The sequence below is a fragment of the Erinaceus europaeus genome, chromosome 7 (genome assembly GCF_950295315.1).
Source record: "Erinaceus europaeus chromosome 7, mEriEur2.1, whole genome shotgun sequence".
NCBI lineage: Eukaryota > Metazoa > Chordata > Mammalia > Eulipotyphla > Erinaceidae > Erinaceus > Erinaceus europaeus.
The window spans coordinates 13,615,405-13,636,517 of NC_080168.1; the positions used below are offsets into that span (position 1 = coordinate 13,615,405).

The 21,113-nt window shown below is 48.8% G+C and overlaps 1 protein-coding gene across 4 annotated transcripts in view; it reads left to right on the forward strand.

The window, feature by feature from the left end:
* Window positions 1–21,113, forward strand: part of INPP5D (inositol polyphosphate-5-phosphatase D) — a 116,585-nt gene that overhangs the window by 13,299 nt on the left and 82,173 nt on the right. For all 4 annotated transcript variants that reach the window (XM_060193805.1, XM_060193808.1, XM_060193806.1 and 1 more), the window contains exon 2: window positions 12,924–12,987. In XM_060193805.1, coding sequence (XP_060049788.1) covers window positions 12,924–12,987 — 64 coding nt within the window. The remainder of the gene's footprint in view (window positions 1–12,923; window positions 12,988–21,113) is intronic.

Below are 21,113 nucleotides of genomic sequence, written 5' to 3' on the forward strand. Positions count from 1 at the left end.
CAGAGCATTGATCAGCTCTGGCTTATGGTGGTATGGGGTATTGAAACCAGGACTTTAGAGCCTCGGGTCTGAGTCTCTTTGCATAACCATTATGATATTTACCCCTGCCCTATTTGTTTGTTTTCTGATCAGTGCACTGCTCAGCTCTGGATTTATGGTAAATCTGGGGATTGGAACCTTTGATGCCTTAGACCTTAAAGTCTTTTTGCATAACGGTTATGCTATCTCCCCAGCTAAGCCACATCTTTTTTTATTCACTCATCTATGAACTTTTGGGTCCTTTCTGTATTTCAACTTTTTTTGCACAAAGCTTCAGTAAACATGGGGGTGACTTCAAGACTTCATATTCTGTAAGTCAAAGCCCAGAGGTGGGACTGCTGGGCCATGGGAGAGGTCTACCTTTAACTTCTTGAGGGATCTCCTGACTTTCCAAATCGGTGGCACCTGCCCATTTTCTCTTGAAGCTGGAGTTCTCCTGTTACCTACCAGCATGAGTCTGCATCTCACATGCATCATAATTTGTTTAAAGTGGGCTGCCTTTAAATTTTAAGATATATATATATATATATTTACATTCGGAGATCGTAAGTTTTCATGAAGTCTATAAACTTTTTTTTCTTTTGTGATACCTCCCCTGCTCTTTTATTCCTTTGTTTTAGTTTTATGAGAGGGAATCCAGAGTCCCCTCAGCTGGGTTGCAGACCTGGGGCTTTGTGTCTACAAGTCCTGTTCTCTCACACTGGGCGGTCAGCCTGGAGTTCCCCTTGGCTTTTCATTGTAGAAAGTCCCTCAGCAGGAAGAAAGTCGATTCTGGTTTGCAGGAGGCTCAGACCAGAGCCATTTGGAGGCAAATGACTCTGTCTGCCCCACCTTTGACAGATTGTCCAGTCCCTCGAGACTGTGGCTTCCTCATCTGCAAACCAGCACGAAAAGTGTCCATGTGATGTAGTTATCGGGTGGATTGGGTGGAAAATATGTGTCATGTGCTTAGCACAGCATTTAGCAAGAACTGATGGTGAGATTATCGGCTTTTGTTTCAGGGTGGTTTTTTTCCCTTTCTTTTCTTAATATTGAACAGCTAAATCTCTCTGGAACTAATTTAATGAATAACATAATAAAGTCATGGGGAGGGTGCACCCAGCTGAGTGCACACACTACAGTGTGCAAGGACTCAGGCTCGAGCCCCGCTCCCCACCTGCAGAGGAGGAGTTTCATGAGTGGTGAGGCAGGTCTGCAAGTGTCTCTTTTTCTCTCTCCCTCTCTCTCTCCCCCTTCTCTCTCAATTTCTTTCTGTCCTATCAAATAAAAAATAGGAAAAAAAAAGAAAAAGAAAGAAAGAAAAAAGGCCACCAGGAGTGGTGGATTCATGATGCCATCACCAAGCCCCAGCAGTAAACCTGAGTGTGTGTGTGTGTGTGTGTGTGTGTGTGTGTGTGTGTGTGTGTGTGTGTGTGTAGATACGTAGAGGGATTAGAGATAGCTCACCTGGTAGGGCACACGCTTTACCAGATACAAGGACCCAGTCTGAGTCCCCAGCATCACAGAGCGACACCCTAGACAGCACGGGGAAAGGACAACTTCAGGAAGGGTGGCACAGTGCTGTGCCTTCTTATCTTCCCTCTGTGACTCCACGGACAATTAAAAGGAAAGCAAGTCTGCCAAGAGTTGTGTCAGAGGGTGAGCTGTTTTCTCCTAGGAATATTTTATTTTATTTTTCTATGTCTTTATTTGATGGAACAGAGAGAAAAGGAGTGAGGAAGGAGAGGTAGAGAAGAGAAATACCCATAGCAGTTTCATGGCTTTTGACACCTCCCCCCCTGGGGGAGGGGCTGGGTCCTTGTGCACTGTGACAAGTGTGCTCAACCAGGTATGAGGCCACCCATCCCCTATTTTTGTGTTTCTGTATGTATTTATTTAATAGGAAAAATCACCTTTTATTTTGTTTTAAAGCTTTAAAAAAAAATTTTATACAAAACTTCTTTAAAAGTTTTGTTATGGGGGCCAGGCATTGGTGCACATGTTAAGCACCTAGTACTAAGCCCAAGGACCAGTGCAAGGATCCAGTTTCAAGCCCCCACTCCCCACCTGCAGAGGGAATATTTCACAAGCACTGAAGCAGGTCTGCAGGTGTCTATCTTTCTCTCTTCTTCTCTATCTCTCCCCCTCCCCTCTCAATTTTTCTCTGTCCTAGCCAATAAAATAGAAAAAAAAAATGGAGCAGTGGATTGGTAGTGGGGGCACTGAGCCCTAGCAATAACCCTGGAGGCAAACAAACAAACAAACAAACAACAACAAAAGATTTGTTATTGTTATTTATGCATTGGATAGAGACAAAGAGAAATCAAGAGAGAAAGGGAAGGTAGAGAGGGAAAGAGACAGAGACAGAGACACCTGCAGCCCTGCTTCACTGCTCATGAAGCTTCCCCTGAAGGTGAGGACCAAGGACTAGAACACCAGCCCTTATACACAGCACAGTGTGTGCTTAGCCACATGCATGACCCCCCAGCGCACAGTGTGTGCTTAGCCACATGCATGACCACCCAGCGCACAGTGTGTGCTTAGCCACATGCATGACCACTCAGCGCACAGTGTGTGCTTAGCCACATGCATGACCCCCCAGCGCACAGTGTGTGCTTGGCCACATGCATGACCACCCAGCGCACAGTGTGTGCTTAGCCACATGCATGACCACCCAGCACACAGTGTGTGCTTGGCCACATGCATGACCACCCAGCCCTCAGGAGCCTTTCTTGTGTATGTGCTTGAGGACGGGGTGTGTTTTCTTCATTTCTCACTTAGATTTCCACCTTTTACAACCTGCCCCTCTTTCAGGACCGCCTGTTTTGAGTTCGCCTTCTTCTACCTTGATTTCTCGATAGCTGAGCTGCTGTTTCTTGCCTTGAGTGAGTTTCACCCTGACTCCAGTGGCCTGGCCTCAGTTTGTGCGATTTTCACACTTGATTTTCTTGCTCCCGAGTGCAGGGCTCTCTTAAATTTCATCAAATCCATTTGTCAGATGTTTCCTCCACTCTGCACTTTCTGTTTTCTTTCTGCAATGACTCTACGTGACTGAAAGTAGCACCTTAAAGTCTTGCAGGGGAAAAATAGTGTTCTTTTCCCAGCAGTCTGGAGAATTTGCTTTCCTCATCAAAAACTGCCAGGTGAGGGCTGGGGAGACAGCAGAATGGTTCTGCAAAAGACTTTCATGCCTGAGGCTGAGGTCCCAGGTTCTATCCCTGACACCAATATAAGCCAGAGCTGAGCAATGCTCTGGCCTCTCTCTGAGTGTCTTTCTCTCTGTAACTCTCTCTCTCTCTCTCTCTAAGATAAAAATAAACTTAAAAATCTGCCAGGCAGCTGGGAAGGCAGTACAGTGACGGAGCTCAGAACTTGCACATGTGACATCCTGAGTTCCATCTCTAGCACTAAATATGCCAAAGTGATCAAAGTGATGCTCTGGTTCTCTATCATATCTATCTGTCTATCATCTATCAATTGATCTATCATCTGTCTGTCTCTTTTATTAACTAATTAACTGATAATTTTAAAACCATACAAAGACTTGTCAGATTAAAATAATATTAATAATAATGAACTTAGATTCCTTCAGAAGTTAGAGTGACTTTCTGCCTAAATCCTCTTCCCTAGCAGAGCCTGGTTGGTAGGGTGACATCTGGGAGGGTGGGCTCCTTCCTCAATAGACCCCTGTGCTTCCAGGGTGGGGGTGGGGGGCTCAGTTGCCCCCACCAGCTCTCCTATCCTCCCTCTGCCTCACCAGGACACCTGCCACCTGGGCCAGCCTCTCCCACTTTCTCTCCCAGAGGGAGCTGAGTCAGCAGCCGGAGGTCTGTCCTCAAACACACGCTCTCACTCTCTGCGGCACCATGATTGGAGGTCTAGGTACTGAATGATGAATGCCTTGCTTCTTAGGACCAAAACACTCTTCTACTTCTGCACTGCTCAAAATGATTTCTTAATTTCCAAGATGTACCTGTGAAAGAGAGAGAGAGAGAGAGAGAGAGAGAGAGAGAGGGAGACTGTAAACAACATCACCTAACGTGGGCAGTGTTGGAGATTGAAGTTGGGACTTGACACTTGTGACTTTGTGTTTTACTCACTGAGTCACCTCTCTCATTGCTCAAATGGCTTTTTTTTTTTTTTTTTTTAATAAAGGTTGAGAGATAGAAAGGAACAGAAAGGAGAGAGATCATGAAACTTTCTCCCCTGCAGGGGGTGGGGTAGGCTTGAATTTGGGTCCCTGCACATGATAATGTGCGTGTTCTGACTGGTGTGCCTCTCAGATCAGCCTCTCCAATGGCTTCTTTTTCCCTCCCTCTCTCTCTCTCTCCCTTCCTTCTCTTCTTTCTTTCTTTCTTTTTTATTATTATTACTTATTTATTGCATAGAGACAGAGAGAAATTGAGAAGGAAGGGGAAGATCTAGAGGATGGGAGACAGAAACACCTGCAGCCCTGCTTCACCACTTGTGAAGCATCTCCAAACCTCCCTTACAGGTGGGAATGAGAGGCTTGAACCCGAGTCCTTGCTCATGGTAATATGTACACGCAACTGGGTGCACCACCACCCAGATCCCCTTTCTTTCTTTCTTCCTTTCTCTCTTTCTTTCTTTCTTTCTTTCTTTCTTTCTTTCTTTCTTTCTTTCTTTCTTAAGATTTGTTTTATTTATTTCACAAGATAGAGGAAGAACCAGAGTATCATTCAGATACTCACCATGCCAGGGATTGTACTCAGGGCTTCCTGCTGGCAAATTCAGCACTCTGTCCACTGTACTACCTCCCATGCTGCCCAAATGTATGTGTGTGTGTCTGTGTGTGTCTGTGTGTGTCTGTGTGTGTCTGTGTGTGTCTGTGTGAGTGTGTGTGTGTCTGTGTGAGTGTGTGTGTGTGTGTGTGTGTGTGTGTGTGTGTGTGTAGAGTTTCTTTCCTGTTCTCTCACCCCATCTTGCTCAGAAGCCTGCAATACTTAAGCAAGGGGAAAGGAGAGAAATCAAAAGAAAGTAACCCAGAGCAGAGCAACTCGACTTCCAAGCCTGAGGTCCTGAGTTTGATCCCTGGCATCACCAGTAACAGAGCGGTGATACTCTTGTCTTTCTCTTTCTTCTTCTTTCATTTTTTCTCTCATATTAATAAATAAATCAATATTTTTTTGCCTCCAGGTTTTATCATGTGGGCTCGGTGTCTACACTATGAATCCACTGCTCCTGGAGGCCATTTTCCCCCATTTTATTGGATAGGACAGAGAGGAATTGAGAGGGCAGGGGAGGATAGAGAGGGGGAGAGAAAGATAGACACCTGAAGACCTGCTTCACTGCTTGTGAAGGACTCTCCTGCAGGTGGGGAGCTGGGGGCTCGAACCGGGATCCCTGTGCAGGTTCTTGTGCTTCATACTATGTCTCTTAGTGTACACTCAGTATTTGCTTGCTTAGAATCATCATGTGGAGGGAGTCGGGCAGCAGTGCAGCGGGTTAAGCACAGGTGGTGCAGAGCCCAAGGACTGGCGTAAGGATACCAGTTCGAGCCCCTGGCTCCCCACTTGCAGGGGAGTCGCTTCACAGGTGGTGAAGCAGGTCTGCAGGTGTCTGTCTTTCTCTCCCCCTCTCTGTCTCCCCTCCTTTCTCCATTTCTCTCTGTCCTATCCAACAACAATGATAATAACTATAATAAGGGCAACAAAAGAGAATAAATAAGTAAATAAATAAATATTTTTTTAAAAAGAATCATCATGTGGAAAGATTAATGCCTTTCCTAGAGAGTGAATGCATGCCTCACCAGGTTGTGATGCTTTTCTGAGCGAATAAATAAATGCCACCAGGCTTCTTCCTGCTGTTGCATGCTTGTCAGCTTACCCTCCCCAGCATCTTGGGGTTGGTCTGGGGTGGGGGACACCTTCCCTCCCAGAAGGGTATAGACCCCACTGCATTACCTGCCCCCCCCAAAGGCTGTCCTGGGCCAGCTACTCTCTGGCTACTCTCCAGCCACTTTTTGTGACAATGGGGAATGTCACTTGGTGGCAGAAGCTAGACCAGCAGGCCCGACGCCAGCCCACCCATGTCTCCAGTGGGTGATGTCCCTGTGCCTCTGAAATGCCACCCAGCTCCCAAGGGACAGCAGCATGAGCACCCCGGGGTGTCCCCCATGTGTGTCCCTGTCTCAGGCAGCCCTGAACACTCGGGGTGCTGGTCCAGGACAGGGTGCTGGGGATGTGGCTTTACATCTCCATGCACATTGTGTGGGCACGTGTGTTTGTCATGTGTCTCTGTGTGCGTGTGTGTATGACGTGCACTCTCAGTGTGCTCATGTACATGCACAGCCACATGCACATGTGTGTGCATATGCCCAGTGGTGCATGTGTACATCTGTGCATGTGTGTTCTGTATACTGTGCAGTTCGTGCGTGCATGTGTGCTGGGTACTGTGCACTTAAGTATGTGTGTGCAGGCTGCACGTGTGTGGGGGCTGTGAACATGTGGTGTGTATCCACATGTATGTGCATGCCTGTATGCATATTGTGCATTTGTATCTGCCCATGTGTGCATGCTCCCATGTGTGTGCCATTTAACACATACACGTATGCACTGTGTGTCTTCATGTGTGTGTAGGTGTGAGCAGGCTGTGTGAATAGGCTCAGGATCAAGAGCCATTGCTGGGGGGTCAAGTCCCAGCAGTGCCCATCCTGCACCCAGCAGCCCACCACAGCCTCCCCTTGCAAACCCAAGGCGCTTAAGAGCAAGAGTCACCCGAGGGGAACCCCCCTTTAATTGTACCAGCCTTTGGTTCTGGTCTGTTTGAGTCATGTGGGGCTGTGCCTTTGTTTCAGTGCTTCTAGAACACCTTTGAAAAGTCCCTGAAGACTTGTCTGCCACACTTGATCAATCAAAGGGGCTTCCTGTTTCCCTGCTGACCCTGTCTTTGGGACTCTCTGCTTCTTTGTTCTGTTGCTCCTTGGAGAGCTGACGTGGGTGCCCTGTCCAGCTGTCCCAGGGCCCCAGCCTCGTTTGCATCTCTGAGGAGGAAGTGAGAGATAAGGGGCCTGGCTCAGCCATTACCAGCAGGGCAGTCCCACCAAGAGCTTGAAACAGCAGGCAGGAATCTAGAAAAGAGAAAAAGTGAATCTGCTGGATGAGGAGGGGAAAAGGCTTCACAAATCCATCTCCCCCAAAATGATAGAGGGTCAGAGGGCTCACAGGAATCTTAAAGGCAGAGGGGAATATCCAGAATATCCAGTACTTCTTTGAGAAGGTGGTGTGTGTCGGCAGGGGGGAGGGTACATTCTGAGAATGCATGTTCCAACTTCTTGTTTGGTCTTTTGTTTGTTGAGGGAGGGAGGGAGAGACAGACAGACAGACAGACCAAAGTATTGCTTGGCTATGCAGTACATTGCTTGGCTATGCAAACTCGGGGCTTCACTCTCGTAAGTTACGGGTTTTACCTGCAGAGCCACCTTTTTAATTTTTTTCATTTTTTGGATGGAGACAGAGAGAAAGTGAGAGGGAAGGTGAAGAAAAAAACAGATACACAGAGACCTGCAGCACTGCCTCACTGCTTGAGAAGCTTCCCCCCTCCTGCCCCCCGCAGGTGGGAACCAGGGGCTTGAACCCTAGTCCTTGTGCATGGTAATATGTTTACGCTACCAGATGCACCACTGTCCAGCCACCTCCAGCTCCTTTTTGCCCAGAAGGTGTCAAGAAGCAGATGTGTGAGCCTGGCAGAGTGCCCACCCCACCCTCACCCCCACCCCACTCCTGGCTCCTCCCTTCAGTTAGTGATTGCCTATGCTTTTTTTTTTCTTTGTGGGTGTTAAACTATCAGGAGAAGAGCAGGTAGAAGTTAGCTTATTGGGAAGGGGATATGCTTTTCCATGTGCAGCATCCAGATACCACGGCACCAGGGGAAGATGCAGGGCTATAGTGTCTCACTACCCCCCCCCACCGTCTCTCTCTCTCTCTCTCTGACATAAAAAAATTTAAAAAATTAAAATGTCAGCTAAGGAGTGATTAAAAAGCACATTCTTGAGTCCCAGGTGCCGCAATAAAATAAATAAGAAACAAAAAGAAAAACAGGTAAGTAATAGGAGATGCTCAGGAAGAGCATGTGTGTGCCCTCTGCTTGTGGGCTTTATTCAAGAGTGTTTCAGAAGCTTTCAGAGGGCTTAGAAGCCTTGGGGCAAGATATCTGGGTCCCAATATGTGGGTGACCTTGGGGCAGGTGTTTGCCAGCCTCTGCCAAGGGGTTGCAGGATGGAAGAGAAGGGGAGATGGTCTGGTGGGGTGGAGGTGACTCCGGTGCTTCTGCAACATGAGGTGGCAGTGAAGTGAACACTTGTCCTGTCCTCTCTACTACAACCAGTGGAAGTGACAGTTCAGATTCTGGAGACAGGAAATGGAGACAGAGATGAAACAGAGATGGGGACGAGAGTGAAAGATAAGAAGCTATTAGGAGACAGGAAGGAACGCGGGGAAGTGAAACAAACCCGAACCTTCTCCAAAGAAATGGTCAGACGCAAAGCTCCCTGGTAAAAACCAAGGAACTTGACTACGGATCAAAAACCCACCATAGAGACTTCAACCTGAGTCCCAGGCTCAGGCAGAAAGATAATCAGAAAAAAAAAAAAGAAAAAAAAACCCTAAGGAAGGCATGCCCAAGAATTCACAGGAAAAGAAATGCAAATCAGAGGCTGCCTTACTCATTCTCATAAAACAAGGGCCATGAAAAGCAGGATGCCCTGCTCCTCTCACAACCCTTGATTTGCAAAGAAGTGGCTGGGCGTGGGGAAAGTAGACATTCTCACTTCCATAAGCGGCAGAGGAAGGGGGCGTGGCCTCCCTGGAAGGTACTTGGCAGAGGCCACCAAGTGCCCCATCCCTTGGCCCAGCTGCTCTACTCAGCGCTGGTCACATGCATGGCAGGTGGAGGCAGTGCTATGGCTGTTCCTTCCGCCCCACTGGGGAAGCTAAAACTGAGCTCAGCCAGGGCCCCAGAGACACTTACAGTCAGGGATGCCAGGTGCTGGTGCAACTGGCTAAGTGCACATATTACCAGGCGCAAGGAGTGAGGTTCAATCCCCTGCTCCTTACCTGCAAGTGGGAAACTTCATGAACAGTGAAGCAAATCTGTATGTGCCTCTCTTTTCCTCTCCTCTATCTCACCCTCTTTTCTCAATTTTTCTTGCACTATCAAAAAAAAAAAAAAACAGGAAAAAATGGTCACTGGGAGCAGTGGATTCCTAATGCTAAACCCAGCTCTTACAATATCCCTGGTGAAAATAAACAAATAATTGATTGGCAAGGGGGGCTGGGAGGTGGCTCAGTGCCAGGACTTGCCAGCATGAGGTCCCAAGTTCAATCCCCAGCACCACATATGCCAGAGTGATACTCTGGTCCCCCCATCTAGCTCATTAATAACTAAATCTCAAGATAAAGTGCGTAGTATGTGTATATTTATTTTTGAAGATTTTTTTAAATTGCCACCAGGATTATCTCTGGGGATTGGTGCTTGTATGATGAATCCACTGCTCCTCGTTGCTGGCTACCACTTTTTCCTATTTTTTCTCCTAATTTCTTTCTCTTTTATTTGATAGGGTAGGGAGAAATTGAGAGGAGAAAGGGAGAGAGGGAGAGAAAAAGAAAGAGAGAGAGAGAGACCTGCAGCATTGCTTCACTGCCTGTGAAGTTTCCTCTCTGCAGTTAATATCTTAAAGCTAGTGTATAATTTTTTAAAACCTGGTTAAACACTAACACAGATAAATGGTGAGGGACACCGGTGAGGTCACAAGCAAAATCGTGCTCTAAGAAATGAAATTGTACAACAAGGACAACAAAAGGGAAAATAAATGAACAAAACAAAATAAAAAAGATGTTAAAAAAAATGAAATGAAATTGTAGCGGGGAAGTTGGTTAGGTCCTTGAGAAGACTCAGGAGCACCAGCTTACTCCAGAGAGGAGGGCCCCTCACAGAATGTTGTTGTAAGAATTACAAGAGACTCCATGGTCAGGTGTGCAGCACTTAACTTTCTTCATTACAAAGGTGTGAAGAAATCATACAGAAGTGACATTTAAGGTGCTAAGACAGCTAGTGGCAAAAAAGAATGGTCAGAATATGTGCATTTCGCCTTTTCTTCTACCCCAGTCTACGTCACACTTGGGCTCGCTTCTCATTGCTCCACTGAGGTCACCAGGCGTGGTTACTTTACTAAAACTCCCCCCACAGTGTTCAAGGTGCTTCCAAGATCTGTCCCACTCCTGTTTCCATTTTTCCTATGTTACCTTTAACTCCTTCCCCACTGGCATGGAGAGACAGTGATAGCATGAAACAAAGTGTCCATGTCCCAGCTGTTTGGGGTTTCAGGCCTCCTGTCACTGTGTAGTCCCTAACAAAAATGATTAACAACTGTTGAATTGTCTTGTGGCCCCTCTCCACCCATCACCCCCTATCTCTGCCCCCCAACCTCCCACCTAGAGGGCTCAGCAGGGGGAGCAAACATTCAAAGCTAATAAGACTCCCCAGCCCAGCAGAGCCTCTGGGAGACTCTGTACTGGGTGAGAGAACAGAGTAGCAGCTTCATTTTGAACAGAAGCCACATAGCATCCCCCAGATTCCACACATCTGGGCTCAGAGGGAGCTTGATGGCCTTAATGGGGGGGGGGTTCCAGCCTCCCAAGGGACTCATGAAACCCAACATGGGCCTGAAGCCCAGGGCCAGTGAAAAGCAAACACTGTCATGCCAGCTTTGGCGTGGAGGAAAAGGCTCTACTGCTGTCCCTGTCACAGCCGGAGCTGTTAAACCCCCTTCTTGCCCTCCGGAGAGAGTCAGCTTTTCTCCTAGAGGAAGAGGAGGAGCAGGAGCTGGATTGGGGGGCCATCCAGAAAGAGTCAGAACACTCCCCACCCCGACTTTTCCACCTCCCAGTGACGGCTCTTCAAACTAAAGCCCACAGTGGGTTTTAGTGAGCCTGTCAGTTTGAGAGGACACGGTGAACAGCAGTATGGAGGGTCTGTGTCTCTTGTGTTTTGCCTTCTGTCTTCTGTCTGTGCTCAGTCATGGCAGATTACCTGCTTTGCCAAAGGAATGCCAGCCAGCAGAGTACCCCGAGTGAGCACTCAACTCCCATCACCTCCTTACCCACCCACCCCTGCTGTCTAGGGCCATCTCAGACAACCGTGTTTTGGGGGGACTGGTTTTACTCGCAAGATGCCATCTTGCTGGCAAACATTTTAGGAGACTCTAAGGCCCATTGGACATCCAGTTCTTTAGAGGCTGGGAGTGACCTTTGGGAGGGGGCTTAACAGAAGGGGAGCCCCATACCCCCAAGTCCAGCCAGTCTTGCCAAGGCCAACACAGAGTTCTCAGCCACCCCCTCTCCATGGCTGAGCCCAACACCATCCACATGTCCTCCCCTTGCCCTGCCCCCTTGAGTCCTTTCTCCTTAAAAAAAAAAAAAAACTTTTAGGGCTAGGGACACAGCATAATAGTTCTTTCTGTAAAAGACTTTGATTCCAGAGCCTCTGAGGTTCCAGGTTCAGTCCCCCCAGCACCATCATAAGCCAGAGCTGAGCAGTGCTCTAGTCTCTGTATCTTTCTGTCTGTATCTCTTTCTCAGAAAAATAAAATACATAATACATATTTTTAGATGTTTTAAAAAATATTTATTTATTTCCTTTTTGTTGCCCTTGTTTTTATTGTTATTGTAGTTATTATTGTTGTCATTGTTGGATAAGACAGAGAGAAATGGAGAGAGGAGGGGAAGACAGAGAGGGGAAGAGACAGATAGACACCTGCAGACCTGCTTCACTGCCTGTGAAGTGACTCCCTTGCAGGTGGGGAGTCAGGAGCTTGAACCGGGATCATTAACCTGGTCCTTGTGGATAATACATATTTTTATTTAAAAAATTAAGTGTCAGGGAATAAGTCCAGGGCTCTACCACTCAGCAGCCTACCCAGTCCATTTTTTTATTCTTTATTTGGGGGGTGAGGGTAGGGGTAGAAAGAGACCACAGCAGTGCTCTACCATGCCAGGAGGCCCTCCTAGTGCTGTCCATGGTACTCAGATGGTGCTGGGGCTCAAACCTAGGGCCTCACACACAGTAAGATGTAACTTCTACCAAATGACTTCTCTCTCTCTCTCTCTCTGATCCATTTGTTTATTCATTCATCTACTTGTGAGAGGGAGAGAACCAGGGAATTAGTCTGCAACATGTGCTGCTGGGGATGGACCTTAGGACCTCATGCTTGGGAGTCCTGCATTTTAAGGTCACATCCTGAAACATCCCTTCCTGTCCACTCTTTGTGGTCAGTGTGACAGTTAGAGGTTGGAGAAGCTTTCTTTCCTTTATCATTCACTTATTTATTTTTAACCAGGCCATTGCTCCACTCTGGCTTATGTTGGTGCTGGGGATTGAACCTGTGACTTTCGGTGCCTCTGGCATGAAAGTCTTTTTGCAGAACCATCATACTGTCTCCCTAGCCCTGGTTTGCTCTTTTAGACCAGCTCCCTTGCTGTCAGGTGCCATCATTAGTGGGACCCACATGACCCCGCCTAGAAAGAAGATGGAATTGGCGTATTGCACCAAAGTAAAAGACTCTGGGGTGGGGGTGAGTGGGTGGGGAGAATACAGGTTCAAGAAGGATGACAGAGGACCTAGCGGGGGTTGTATTGTTATATGGGAAACTGGGGAATGTTATGCATGTACAAACTATTGTATTCACTTTTGAATGTAAAACATTAATTCCCCAAAAAGAAATTAAAAAAAAAAGAAGCTCTTTGCAGGCTCAGGTGTGGGAAAGGGGATCAGTGACCATGGGAGAGGGCTTTCTGGGTTTAGGGCTGCTCCCTGGCTCCTGGGCACAAAGGCTCCATGGCCAGCTTGTGAGTCTCTGTGGCTCTGACGCCTCCTCTGGTCTCTTGCAGGTACCGGAACTGTGTGTACACATACCGCATCCTGCCCAACGAGGATGACAAGTTCACCGTGCAGGTGAGTCCTGCTGGCCCTATGCAGAGGGAGGAGAGGACAACTGTAAGGGTCTGTGACTCAGGGGTTGATGGGGAAGACGGTGCCCAGGGAGAAGGCCAAGGGGATGCCACCTCTGCGTCATGCTCTCAGTACTGAGATCAGGTGAGCAGAGCACGAGGCGAGGAGGGCTGGAGAGAGTGCATGTGGGGGGGGGGGCAGTGCTGGCAGGATTCCTGGAGCATAGTGGTTAGCGCACATTTGTGCCCTCCTTTGTGTGCCTGCCACCTGGGAATTTGCCGAGTCCAGTCCAGAGGTGGGACCCCAGGGCCTGGCACCAGCTCAGGAGTCAAGAGGTGGCTTGTGATGCCAGAGCAGAATCAGCCTGGCTGAGTTCAAGCTGGGGGGCAGGGGGCACATGCACCCACTTTGCATGACAAACTGTGTGGGCTTAGTGTGGCCTCACTGTGTGGGGGTTGATGGCTGTGGAAGCCAGACACTTATATTTATCTGACTGCTTCAAGAGAGGGGGAGGGGAGAGGTGGGGAGCTCTTGGGTGAGGTGGGGGTCTCACTCAGACAAGTGTGTGTGTGTGTGTGTGTGTGTGTGTGTGTTGGGGCGTATAATTAAAGAAAGTTGGCTGTCCCCACTAGAAATCTATAGACCATTTCTGTGTATGAAATTATATATCACTTGAATAGGAAAAACAAAATAGAAGTAGAAAAGCAGAGAGAGAGAGGGAGGTTGGGACTACAGCACCTGCGCGTCCTGCAGTGTAGTGGGGGCCACACATGACAAAGCAGTGCACTATTCAAGTGAACTATTTTGTCAGCCCAGTAAAATGAAACAAAATAGCTAAATTAATGAATTTATTTTTGGATAAAGACAGAGAAAAGCTGATATTGAAAGGGGAGATAAAGAAGGAGAAAGAGACACCTGCAGCACTGCTTCACCGTGTATGAAGCTCCCCCACTGCAGGTTCAAGGGCTTGAACCTTGGTCATTGTGTAACAGACGGGTTCTATCAGATGTAACACTGGTCCCCAGAACAATTTTTGAACTTGAACAATTATTTTGGAAACCTTGTGATGCATCGCCGTAGAGATGGCTCAGCTGGTGGAAGGCCTCTGGGCCTGAGTTTCATCCTGGACACACAGATGTGGGAGCACACACTGCCCCTCCTCATATGAAATAAAGTCAGTCTTTAAAGAATATATCGAGAGGCCAAAGGGTAGGGTGCCTGCCTTACAATACCCTGGCTTGGGTTCTAGTGAGCACTCTCCATGTCTCTCCCTCTGCCTGTCTCTCCCTCTGTCTCTGTATGAGTAAGCAACTCGAGGAGCTTTGAGCATGAAACGTTTGGGTCACTTGCTGAAAACCAGCATGGATAAGCACACAAGGTGGCTGGCCACCGCGATTCAGATGCGCAAGCAGCAGGATCAATGTTGCTTGGTTTTGCTCCAGAGGGGAGGCATCAGGCCTGACTCGGGATCCTCCCCAGGGGCATGAAATCGGCAGAACCTGTGCTGGAATGTTCTGGGCTGGGCCAGGCTGCCCACTTGCAGCAGCTGGTCTGAGTCTGCCCCTTGGGCAGCTGCCAGCTGTGGGGACCATTTGGCCTTCATCCAGGTGGGCTCCTTACCTGTTGTGGATGCGTCCACCCGGGAAGAGGGACCTGACTGGGCAGTCGTTGGCCTCATTGTGGCCTTGTGTCTCCTGGGCGTAGAGATGTTCATGGACTTGACCTCGGGGTTGGCATCCTGGGTGGTGGTTTGCAGAGCCACGCCTGAACCCTTCTGAGTTAAAAGGCACCAAGCTCTTTTGATCGTTCTCCCCGTCATTGTGGTTTCTTTTATTCCTTCAAAGTGTCGCCATCCGCCAGGGCCTCTAGCTGGGACGGTAGAGAGTCTGCGGTTTCTTGTGGAGATGGCACCACGTCCGATCCTTCCCACGGCTTTGATCTCGATGCCCCGGCCTCATGCTCCTGGGACCCGTGGCTCCAGAATCAGGGGATTCCCCCCCCCACACACACACACACAGGCTGTGAAGAAACAGAGAACAGAGGTTCCATGACCAGGGAGACAGCTAAGCAGAAAGAGTGTAGGACTTGGATGTATGTGGTGCTGAGTTCACACCCTGATACCCCACATGCCAGAGTGGTTCTCTCTCTCATAGAATAAATAAGATTTTTATTCTTTAAAACAGGGGTGGGGTGGGACTTGAGGCACCTGCACTGTCATTTCAGAGGCCTAGGTTTGAGCCCTAGCAGCACATAGGAAATGCTATGGCAACTTAAGAAGCTCTAGAGCTGTGATGTCTCTCCTTGTCTCTATCTCTCTATATCTGATTTCACCAGAGAGATGAAATCATGCATTCCCACAGCCCCATTTACACACACACACACACACAGATGTGGACTCAGATGTAGAGATGGTTGGCACGGAGAGAGCAGGACTTGCATGTGTGAGGTCCTAAGTCCCCCACCCCCACCCCAGGCCCTGCACAGGGCAGAGCTGTGTGGTGCTCTGAGGTCTCTCTCTCAAAATAAATAAATAAATAAAAACTTTAATGTACCATCAGATAATGAACTCAAGGCCTCACATAGGCCTGATACTGCAGAGCAGCCTCCTAGGCCCAGTTTTCTTAGACAGAGAAATGAAGCGAGACAGAGACACTACAGCACTGCCCCACCATCCATGGAGCTCCCCAGTGCCATCCCCAGTGCTCCCAGCTGCTGCTGGCGCTCAAACCCCAGGCCAAGGATGTATGTTCTCCCAGGTGACTTGTCTCCTGGCCTCAAAAGCAATACAGCCTATGGGGCAGGCTGGTACACTTGGTTGAGTGCACAAGGCCCCCTGGTCCCCACCTGCAGGGTGAAAGCTTTGTGAGTGGTAAAGCAGGACTGCAGGTGTCTATCTGTCTCTCTCCCTCTCTATCTCCCTCTTCTCTCTCCGTTTCTTTCTGTCCTATAAAATAAAGAAATAATAAAAATAAGTACAAATAAATTAATCAAATGGTAACTTACAATTTTTAAAATTACAGAGAGAAATGCATTCTAGGGAGTCCAGCGGTGGCGCAGCAGGTTAAGCGTGCGTGGCGCAAAGCACAAGGACCGGCGGAAGGATCCCGGTTCAAACCCCCGGCTCCCCACCTGCAGGGGAGTCACTTCACAGGCGGTGAAGCAGGTTTGCAGGTGTCTATCTTTCTCTCCTCCTCTCTGTCTTCCCCCTCCTCTCTCCATTTCTCTCTGTCCTATCCAACAACAACATCAGTAACAACAACAAGAACTACAACAATAAAACAACAAAGGCAACAAAAGGAAATAAATAAGTAATTATTTAAAAAAAGAAGAAGAAGAAATACATTCTAAAAAAGAACAAACCAGAGACCACTTTGGCTGAATCATAGTAGAGATGGGGGGGGGTCAGTCTTTGTGGAGAGGCCCAGTGATAGGGATTGCCTGGGGCCCCGTACCCTGAGGGGTGTATGTGAACGGTTCCACCTTGGTACTTGAGTGCCAGCAATGGTGGTGGAGTCACAGGGACAGAGTGTGACCCCCTGTGTGTCCCCCTTGGTCTCAGAGGAGCTGGTTCCCACTGGATATCTCTCTCCAGCCTTGGAGGCCAGTGCTGGTCACCAGGGGGGAGGTGGCTGTCAAGCCCTGGGTACCCCTTTTAGAACAGCACAGCCCCAACGGAAGTCACAAGAGTAGAAGGCACAGCCCACGCACCACCAGCCAGCGCGAGCCCGCAGACCTTCCGCAGTTCTTTCTACTCCAGTTCCTCTTTTCCTGTGGAGACAAAAAGCTTCACGCTCTTTTCTGAGCCCAGCCACAGTTCTATCAAGATGCATCTCACTGTGCATCTGGCCCAGCTTCAAACCCTGGCGCCTCATGGGAAGGTACTGGGGGAAGTTCTCGTGTTGTGCTCGCTCTCCTCTCTGGCTCTCTCACTATCTGAATGACAGAGCAGCCTGGCTGTGGTGAAATCAGTGGGTGTGAGGCCCCGGCTCCACAGAAAATAAGTTAAATGGAAAATTGACTCACCCCTTATGCCTGAGGCCATCCCGTAGCTCCTTAGGGAGGAAGGTGCCTCTCAGAGAGCAGGGGTCTCATCTTTCCCAGGTTCTCTTGGGCACAAAGCCCCGGCAGAGGCCCACTGGCAAAAGGAAAACAGCATTTGGAGGCATGGGAGGATATTTGTTGTATCAGGGAGCTAGACCTGCACTGTCTGAGGCCCCAGAGGTCCCAGGTTGTATCCCCAGGACCAGAGCAGAGGGGTGCTTCGCTCTGTCTCATTCCTGCCACTCATAAATATGGTTTGTTTATTTATTTAAATAGGGTGTTTAGACTGTGTGGTAGTTCTGATCATACCTAGCACAGCAAGACCTGGGAGCTAGCTCAGCTGAGATAGCACAAGCCTAACCTGAGGCTCCTGGTTCGATCCCCAGCGCAGCATGTACCAGAGTGCTAGTCTAACACACATCCCTCTCTCCTCCCCTCTCCCTCTTTCTTTCCTGCTATCTCTCCATCTCTTTCATGAAACCCTATCCCATATAAAATAAATCTTTAAAAGGAAGGAACAAGGGGTTGGGTGGTAGGACAGTGGGTTAAGCGCACAAGGTGCGAAGTGAAAGGACCGGCATAAAGACCCCACTTTGAGCCCCCGTCTCCCCATCTGCAGGGAGGTTGCTTCACAGGCGGTGAAGCAGGTCTGCAGGTGTCTGTCCTTCTCTCCCCCTCTCTGTCTTCCCCTCCTCTCTCCATTTCTCTCTGTTCTACCCAACAACAATGGCATAAATGATAAGAATAATAATAACCACAACAACAGTAAAACAACAAGGGCAACAAAAGGGGGAAAAATAGCCTCCAGGAGCAGTAGATTCGCCCTAGCAATAACCCTGGAGGCAAAAAAATAATAATAATAAAATAAAAGGAAGGTACAAATGAGGGCCATGGGAGACAGCTCACCTGGTAGGGTGCATATCTTACTATGTGTGGGGCCCTGAGTTCAAGGCCTGCAACCACCTGGGAGTACCACAGGAGGCAGTCTGTGGTGTTTCTCCTTTCTCTCTCTTTCTCTCTCTCTTTCTACACACACACACACACACACGCACACACGCACACACAAGCACACACACACACACACACGCACAAGCACACACTCTGTCTTCATCAAGGTTAAGGCTGGGGTTCAGTGTCTGCATGACTCCACCACTCCTGGTGGCCTTTTTTTTTTTTTCTGATAAAGGATGAGAAATAGGAAGAAAGAGAAAAGGAGAGACAGCTTCAACACTGCTCCACCACTGGTGAAGCCCCCCCACCAGGAGAGGACTTGAGTCCTTGAGCATGGTAACAGGTATAACAGGTATACACTCTACCAGGTGTGCCGCCACCCAGCCTCTCTCTCCTCTCCTCTCCTCTCCTCCCTTCTCCTCTCCCCTCCCTTCCCTCCCTTCCCTTCCCCTTCCCTCTTATTCTGCTCCTCCTCCTTCTTGTTCTTATTCTCTCTCTCTCTCTTTCTCTCTCTCTATAAACACCGAAGGAGTTAGACTCGAGGGTCCACCTAACAGTTGCATTACACAAGCACAAGGTCCTGGGTTCACTCTCTGGTGCTGTCTTAGAAGGAGGAAGAGGAGGAGGAGTAAGAGAAGAGCAGGAGGAGAAGGAGGGACAAAGAAAAAGATTAAAAAGAAGAAGAGAATGCCATCAGGGGGTGCTGGGTCGGGGGGGTGTCTTTGTGACAGAAGGCCAGATGGAAGCTTGTGTGGGACAGTGAGAAGGGGAGCCAGGTGATTCTCTGGAAGATTCCAGGCTGGTCCAGGAGGAGGGCAGGGGTGGGGTGGGCCTCCCTCAGCCCTGCTCTGGATCCTGGGCTTCTGCTTCTCTTATCTTTGGCCCTGAGCCTGTGAGATGGTTGCTCCATAGTGTCTGGGACCCTTGGACACTGAGAGGCTTCTGGACTGGCCCTGGGGGCTCTGGGCTTTAACTCCTTGGGCATTGGGGGTATCTCTCCAATGGGAGAGGAAACAGGGGTGGCTCCCAGACCAGGCCCTGTGGAGTGGAGTTGGCAAGAGAAGGATCCTGGGCCCCATTCACACCCCGTGTCACCCGACATCCTTCCTCCCCCCAGGGAAACCGTGCCCTGCCTTCATGGCTGGTCCCTGTACACTTCTGGCCTTTCTTTGGACCTCAGCAGGTCACACAGAGGGGAGGGGCCTGGGGAGAGGAAGGTCCCTCAGACTTCCAGGGTTTCCTTTCCTGGTGGAGCAGAAGCCTCAGGACCTAGAGCCTGGAGATGACAGACAGGTGGCTCAGTTCCTGGAGGGCGACAGTGGCTTTGACAGAAAGAGAACAAAACCACTTTCTCCCAGCTGGGCCACTTAGCTGGGGGATGGTGGGGGTGGGGTGGGGGGCTGTGGTGGCTGGGGGTGGCCAGCCAGGAAGAGGGCGGCAGCTGGCATTGTCTGCAGAGGCCCCCAGTGAAGCCTTGATGCCGTCAGAGTCCCCAGCAGCGGATGTGGCTGCAGTGCACACTTCCTGGCCTTGCACAAGAGGGAGCAGAGAGGACTCAAGGGACAGAGTCTGTGAAGGGCCGGGGCCAGGGCCACCTGAAGCAGGGCCCCCCAGCATCATGGAGCACGGGGTCTGCAGGGACCCAGCATCTCTCGATGTCCCAACAGCCACATTTGAAAATGTTATGAATTTATTTAAATATTCATTCATTCATTCACTGTGTAGAGACAGAGAGAAATCAAGAAGGAAGGAGATCAAGAGGGAGAGAGAGACACCCGCAGACCTGCTTCACTGCTCATGAAGCTGCCCCCCCTACAGGTGGGGGCTGGGGACTTGAACCTGGAACCTTGTGCATGGTGACACATACATTCTATTGGGTGTGCCACCGCCTACCTCAAGGCTATGTTTTCATTTATAACATATGTTTGAATGTAAAGTTTACTCTGAGTGCTATGTCACTGGGCAGGGCATCTGCCTGCCATGAATGTTACCCCCAGGATGAGACCCCAGCACCACGGCAGCAAAGGATGCAGCAGAGCTGGGGTGTCTCCCGCTCAGTCTTTGAATGAAGAGTGACCCAGCTGGTGGAGTCACACATGTGTGAGACCCCATATCATCACAAAGAAAAAAAAAGAAGGAAGGAAGGAAGGAAGGAAGGAAGGAGAAAAGAGAAGCAGTATTGCAGGGGTCTCTTTCTCTATCCTCCTGTTCCTTCTCGATTTCTGTCTTCTATCCAATCAGTAAATTCGCTTAGAAATAAATATTTAAAAAAGAAAAAATGTTGAGATGTGGAGCAGGAAGATGGAGTGGGCCTGGGTTCTCGGTGAGTCGGCCGATTAGCTGAGCAGGGTGAGCTGGCCAGGCAGCCTCTGGTTCCACACTCCCCTCACCTGTCTTCTTGTTTCCTGTTCTCTGCAGCTACGAATATCCTCATGTGTGAGGGTTTGGGCTATCCCAGGGGATAATACATTATATTTATAATAAATTGTACTGGTGACACATTGTGGGTTTTTCTTTTTAAACTTTATTTATTTATTATTGGATAGAGACAAAGAGAAATTGAGAGGGAGGGGGAGATAGAGAAAGAGACAGAGAGACACCTGCAGCCCTGCTTCACCACTTGTGAAGCTTTCTCTCTTCAGGTGGGGACTGGGGTCTTGAACTCGGGTCCTTGCGCACTGTAAAGTGTGTGTTTAACCAGGTCCCCAATTTGGTTTTTTTCCACCAGGGCTATCTCTGGGTTATCTCAGTGCTTGCATGATGAATCTACCATCCATTTTTCTTTTATATTAGATAAGACAGAAAGAAATTGAGAAGGGAGGGGAATCCAGAGAGGGAGAGAGAGGCAGAGAGAGACAACTGTAGTATTTGCTTCAATGCTTGTGAAGCTTTTCCCTGTAAGTGGTGAGCAGGGGCTTGAACCTGGGTCCTTCTGCATGGCAGCCGGGTGTGTTACTGCTAGCCCCTAATACATTATGTTTTATATCACATTATACATATATATATATATATATATATATATATATATATAAAGTTCGTTTTGTTTGTGTGTTTTGCCATCAAGGCTTTTCTAAGGCTTTGAGTCTGTGTTATTCCACCTCTCCCAGAGGAGTTTTATTTTTCTCTTTTCCAGATAA